At 42.3% G+C, this 6100-nt stretch overlaps 1 protein-coding gene across 2 annotated transcripts; it reads right to left on the minus strand.

The window, feature by feature from the left end:
* Positions 1–269: 269 nt before the first annotated feature.
* Positions 270–4039, minus strand: irx6a (iroquois homeobox 6a). 2 transcript variants are annotated; one of them, XM_085908045.1, is made up of 6 exons: positions 3974–4039; positions 2915–3223; positions 1914–2020; positions 1395–1690; positions 454–1101; positions 270–376 (listed from the first exon to the last, which is right to left on the minus strand). In XM_085908045.1, exons 1-6 carry the CDS (start codon positions 4037–4039, stop codon positions 270–272), a joined length of 1533 nt encoding a protein of 510 aa, XP_085764171.1. The 2 variants fall into 2 exon arrangements, with proteins under 2 accessions (XP_085764171.1, XP_085764170.1); XM_085908044.1 differs by having other exon boundaries at positions 270–386; positions 455–1101; positions 1914–2025; positions 2872–3223.
* Positions 4040–6100: the final 2061 nt, after the last annotated feature.

The raw sequence follows: 6100 nt of genomic DNA on the forward strand, positions 1-6100 counted from the left end.
AAAAGTAAAAAAGTATGCGTTAGGATCGAATGACCTAGGCTTGATCCGAAAGTGCTGTCGTGGAAATGTAGCCTTTACAAAGGTAAATTAATGCTGAGTTTTGTGTGCAGAAGCGTATTTGTAATTTTTCCGTTTTTGGAACTATGAGGCACTCGTGCAAACCGCAGATTTGCATATCATTCGTACTTGTGTATGAAGAAGAATACAACAGTTAAAAAAAACAACAACCATCAGATGAATCTCTACATGCGTGCTTCATGTGTGTGCATTCACCTCTTCATCACAGGCCTGAACGCAGTGACCTTGTCGTCCTGCAAGGTCACACACGCTTGACTGAGGTCTGACGACGCCTCCGCTGCTTTGGCGCTGGAGAATCCTGCACAACCAAACAAAAAAATACATTTAAGAAATGTGCGGGTTTTTTTTGTAGTGCTGTTGTTAAATGTCGTTTACCTTCAGTTGTGGAATATTGGCATGTGTCTGTGATGGCAGCGTAGGACGGACTGTGCAGCTGGAAGCCTTTGTGATTGAAGCTGCCTGGCCCATAGATTTTGGAGTGCAAAGGGGGGCCCTCAGGAAAAGGGGTCACAGCACCGGAGACACTATTTGCTTCCTGGAGGCCTCTCATGAGCCCGCATTGTCCTCCGGGAACAGCGGGGGCGCCCGCTAACCTTTGGAGCTGGCAGTCCCCGCTCGAGTTGCTCGTCCTGAGCTCAGAGGCGTGCTGCGGGCTCAGAATGATCCCCGCCGCCGCCGTACGAGCCAAAGACCAAATCCGAGGCTTGTCCGACGCTTCAAAGTGAGAGAGAGTTAAGGTTCCTGTGGTGGACGGGGTCTTGGACGCCACGGGATCGAGGAAGTCGGCAGGAAGAGGAGGGAGTGGTGGTTTGATGGCGCAGGGGAAGGCGTGGTGGAAGCTGTTGGACACATTCAAGTGAAGCTCGGAGGCGCAGTCTCTTTTGTGGGGTGAAATGGGAAGTGCCACAGCCTCGTCTGGGACGCCCTTTTCGCATTCGCCATCCAGCTTGTCGCACTCATCCTCGTCCATGTCCTCCAAATCGCTGAGATGTAAATCTTTCTCTTCCTTGCACTCATTGGAATCTATAAGAAATGAAAATTCAGAACAAATGAAACTCCTAAACACACTTCAACTTCATCCATGAGGGGCGGCAAAGTACTCTTTTTTTGATGTTTCTCAAAAGACTCATCATTCTGGAGGGTGTTCGATTTTAAAAAAATGCAACAATTGTGGAAAAAAGGTCATGGAACAAAATTTGGACTAACTTAACAAAAGGTGACCAGATGTAACTTCTCAATTGATGATGCCAAAAATTGGCTGAGGAAAAAAACCCTACATATATTTGAATAAATAAATAAATTGGTATGGGACAAACCTTTGGTGGGACAGTCATGGTCGCTCTTGCTGATGTCGTCCTTCCTGTCATCGCCGGCCTTGTTTTTGGGCGACCACGTCATCTTGTTCTCCTTCTTGAGCCTCCGGCGAGCGTTGGCAAACCAAGTGGAAACCTGGGTGAGGGTCATCTTGGTGATAATAGCCAGCATGATTTTCTCCCCCTTGGTGGGGTAAGGGTTCTTGCGGTGCTCATAGAGCCAAGTTTTCAAGGTGCTGGTGGTCTCTCGGGTGGCGTTCTTCCGCCTGGCCGTGCTGTTAAAATCCATCGTCCCGTATCTAGCACACACAAGGATTCGGCTGAATGATAGCACACTACTACCCCTCTCATGTTGGAAATCGATATACACAAAGACACGAAGCCAAGTATCCGAGTAACAGCCTGACCGTTGACCTCAGTGTGGCTCGCTAATGAAAAGTGGAAGTGTAGCAGATTTTGGCAAGCGAGCCCGTCTGAGCTCGAATGACACAAAGTGGACAGAAAGTGGAGCATAAACCTCACCTGTCATATTGATACTGGCCCAGCGACGGATCGTAGGGATAGTACGCAGCCGTTTGACTGATTCCCGAGTGTAAAGTGCCTGCGGTCTCCATGTCATATTGTGGATTCTGTCACACAAAAAATATAGCTCAATGTTGTGCAACCTTTTACATTTCTCCATTTGAAAAAAAAAACCTGAGCCTGGGTGTTTCTAGAGTTGTTCGTGAAAACACATACGATAGGGTAAAATAATTTTTTACATTACATTGTTCTTTGCAGTATATTTAGACAAAATCCTTTTGTGTAAGAGTGAAACTTTTGATTATTCATGCAGTTCTTTCAGTTTTGTTACCTTAATACAACCCAATGATGATAGATAGATCTACTAGATACTTTATTAATCCCCGGAGGGAAATTCTGTATAATGTAACAGATCAAAATTATGCACTCAGTATGGCTGCTTTAAAGAATACAAACACATTAAGTTGTGTTACAAGTTGGAGCAAACTTTTGCACACATTTATTCACCGAATCTTCTTTTACTTCTAAAACTGGGAGACTTATTGGACTGCGATATCGTTACTTATTGCATTGATTGGAACGATAGAGTTTAAAATGAATCACAAAATTAATAGAATCTATATAAAACATAAATGTTCCTACTGTTAACATGATACAATTGAATCATAATATGTCTGGGTTTTTTGTTTGTTTTGTTTTGTTTATTGGGTAAATGGCTACATGAAAGAAAAATATTCACTTTATTATCTATATTTTTTACACCCCTTCCAAAATGTTTTTTTAACAGTTATGTGGGAAAAAAATGTCATTTTTCAGACATTATTTGATCCATTTTTTTCTATATTTCTACTAACTTTCCCGAGAGGTGTAAAAGGCTAGTCGGTTGGATTTAAGAGTTTGTCATCACATTTTCCCTAATGGATCGATTCAGCCAAGCAAAGCCACCCCCTTCTCTCTCCCTTCCTCCCACTCTCCCCCTCAACAAGCAGAGGTGAGCCCACCAGAGAGGAGTAGATAGCGGCGGAGGGTTCGGTTCCGTAGGGGAAGTAGTTGGCGTAGTTCTGGCTGGCTGCAGCCGCCGCCGCGTAGGGGGAGCCGTACACCCCCAGAGCAGCCGCATTAAGCTCGCTGCGGCTCCCAGCCAGCAGCCGGTTCTCGTAAGGCGCGGGACAGCAGAAGGAGGCGGCGGCGGCTGTGGCGGCCGCCGCTACGGCTGCGGGCGTCTGGGCTCCTCCGGTGGAGCCTTCGGGCGGCACTGACCTGGAAATCGAATCGCAGCAAGTCGTACTGGGGTTTGCCGACACGAAAAACTGCACAGAGAGAATGATGGACAGAACAGTCGGATAAAAGTCTTGAAATGAATAATAATAATACTAATAATAAAAAGTAACTGAAGCCAAATGAGGTTCAATTAGATTGTGACAAAAAGTAAATTCTCTTTATATGAGGTAAGTCACTTTTATGACAATTCCTGATTTAATACTAAGTTTAGTTTGTGCCGTGTAATTGACATTTTTATTGATGTGACACATTGTTGGTTAAATTAAACTTTATACATTCTGGGTGATATATTTAGCGGCTGTAAACTTGTGTTTTAATTTTTTTCTATTATTATTAAACAACTCTATATAAACTAAGCGGCACTTTTCTGTCCAAATTTAAGTATTAAACTCGTACTTGACGTTCAATTGAGACCTCAAAACTTTCCATTGACTAACTTTTCACATCAAACATCCAAATACAAACATAAAAACGAGAGTTTTGGTCACAGTGAGCACTCTTGAATCGTTTTTAAGTTCAGCCGAAAGATGCGTAATTACGCGTGGCGCGCGTGGTGACATCAATCTCGCTTTTGTCACCAGAAGAAAAAAAAAGACAACACGTGAGTTCATTCATAATTCAGTGTTATTGGACAAGGGTGCGTATGTCGATATGGCACAACAAGCACCACGCAAATGGTGAAAAAAGTCAATAAAATCTCACATTTCAAACAAGACACGTTTTTGAGTGGAGGAAATCATTTTAAGGTTATTTTTTAAAAAGCGAGGAAAAAGTCTTACCTGTGAACTTGCATTGTAAGGATATCCAAACTGCGAGAAAGACATCGCGCCTACTATTGTAACCATCAGCAATAACTCCTCCTCATGCAGCCGGGATCGATTGCTCCCAATTCCACTTCAAATCCGCACACTTCCACGCATTTCCACGCGCGCACGGCCCTGCTCTTCGCCCCTCTCAATAATACATGACTTTCGCCCATATAGGAGGGGAGATTTCGCCGCGGATTGTTTTATACGAATGAATAATCCCTTCCGAGGATCTGATGAGAAATGAAATTAAGCGTCATTAGTTGAAAAAAAAAATTATGTTAGGCGAAGGAGGCTTAAAGGATAACGTAAGACTTGCAAGATATGGACTGTGCTTGTTCTATTATTTGTGCCTCTATAGTTCTTTAGCATTCATCCATGCAAGGGTAGCAGCGTGACGTCACTGTAATCCCGAAACGCCACGGTGGTGTACCACGGATGCGGATCAAATCTTTGCCAGTCGCGTGCAATATAAAGATGCGCTTTTTCTCTCCCTCCTTAAAGTGCACACACGTACAAATGGACAATTAATCGCCATGGCAACATATTAATCACTCTTTAACGCTTGGAAAATCTTCTAAATTAGTTTTAAAAAAAAATTCAAGAACAGTTATTTGTGATTTCATTTTTTTAAATGCATTTTTTCTTTTTTCTTTTATCAGTGGGAACCAAGTAGTAACAGCATAAGTATAAGTACTATCAAATATGTTCTTTATGATGAAGTAAAAAAAACAAAACTATACCTACACTAATTTCAATGGTTCAGAGTTAAATCACACAATCAATGTACTCTTTTGGAGAGGACAACCCCTACCTTTTCTCAAATAATGCAAGATATAATGTGTCACCTTTATAAACCATAATGCTTATTTTGAAGTTATTTTTCAAACAAAATTTCCATGACTTTTGTTGTACTTTGCAGAGCTGTACAACTACACTTCATGTCACTGCCACTCTTATATGTCTAACACTCCATTCAAAAATTATGAAAACACGACTATTAAAAAATATTTAAAATATTTCCCATTTTCCCCTTCTTGTCTCTCTTTTAGCGAGAGGGTAACCCCCTAGTAGGATTATAATTTGTATTTATTTATTTTTTGACAGGTCAATAGAGCTGTGATTGATGCGTTCCTTGAAACCAGCGGGACCATTACGCGCTGCGTGCGTAATTGTATCAATTAACAAATGACTCCAAGCACCTTGTTTAACCAACGAGTGAGAGTGAAGATACCTTGGGGGTGAAATCTGAGGTGGCGCTTAAAGAAGAAAGGAGACAGTCTAATTAAATAAAAGGTGGGGGAGGATGAAAATGTATTTTAATTGAATGATGCTCACACGATGAAAGGAGAAGTCATTTAAAGCTTTGTTCAACATCGCCAGTAAACAACTTTGCTCCGTCGCACACACTCCTGAGTTGGAATCACGTGAGCCACAATTGTGAAAGACTGCGTGGACTTGTAAAAAAAAAAAAAAAAAAAAAAAAAAGAGGGTCCCACGGGCATGACCGTGACTGACGTGTGTTGCCCCCTCCTTTTTCCCTGAGCCTGCAGTTACAAAGTTTCTCTTCGGGGGGCACTGAAGAGTCACCTCGAAGAGGGAATAAAGATCTCCTTTGATAAGTGCATAGATAAGAGACAAGAAAAAATGCTTATTGTTGGTGTAGATTCTCAGTCATCCAGGTCATGGTGATCCATAAAGGCTCATCTTGTCTGCTTTACGTGGTGTAACATCAGCAATTAGGCAGCGAGAGAAAATTGCAGCAACCGAAATGTGATTGCTCGCTATGTTGGTTGATGCACTTGGTGCGACAAGGACAAGAGTGCCTGGGTGCATATGGACTCATGGACACTTATGCATAATGCATGCCCAGCAGTCAACGTACATCTCCCTGAATCTGGCTGAAATGAACACTAATTGTATTGGCAGATTGACCACGGTGACCTTGCCTTCCGTCACATCTTCACAATGACAAAAAATTCTCACACATCTGTGTCTGTGGACTTGAAGACTTAATAATCACAAAAGATTCCCTTTTTAGATTCATAGTAAACTGCGGAAATGTGGCTTCACGTTAAGTTTGATTTCAACCACTGGCGG

Source organism: Syngnathus leptorhynchus, chromosome 3, assembly GCF_054491065.1.
Source record: "Syngnathus leptorhynchus isolate UIUO chromosome 3, UIUO_Slep, whole genome shotgun sequence".
Lineage (NCBI taxonomy): Eukaryota > Metazoa > Chordata > Actinopteri > Syngnathiformes > Syngnathidae > Syngnathus > Syngnathus leptorhynchus.

Coding starts and splice junctions, on each gene's coding strand:
- irx6a (XM_085908044.1), bottom strand. CDS start 4,039: ATGGTTACAATAGTAGGCGCGATGTCTTTCTCGCAGTTTGGATATCCT. Junction 2,026..2,871: donor GGGGGAGAGTGGGAGGAAGG/GAGAGAGAAGGG, acceptor TATTTTTTGTGT/GACAGAATCCACAATATGAC. Junction 1,102..1,394: donor CCATGACTGTCCCACCAAAG/GTTTGTCCCATA, acceptor CATTTCTTATAG/ATTCCAATGAGTGCAAGGAA.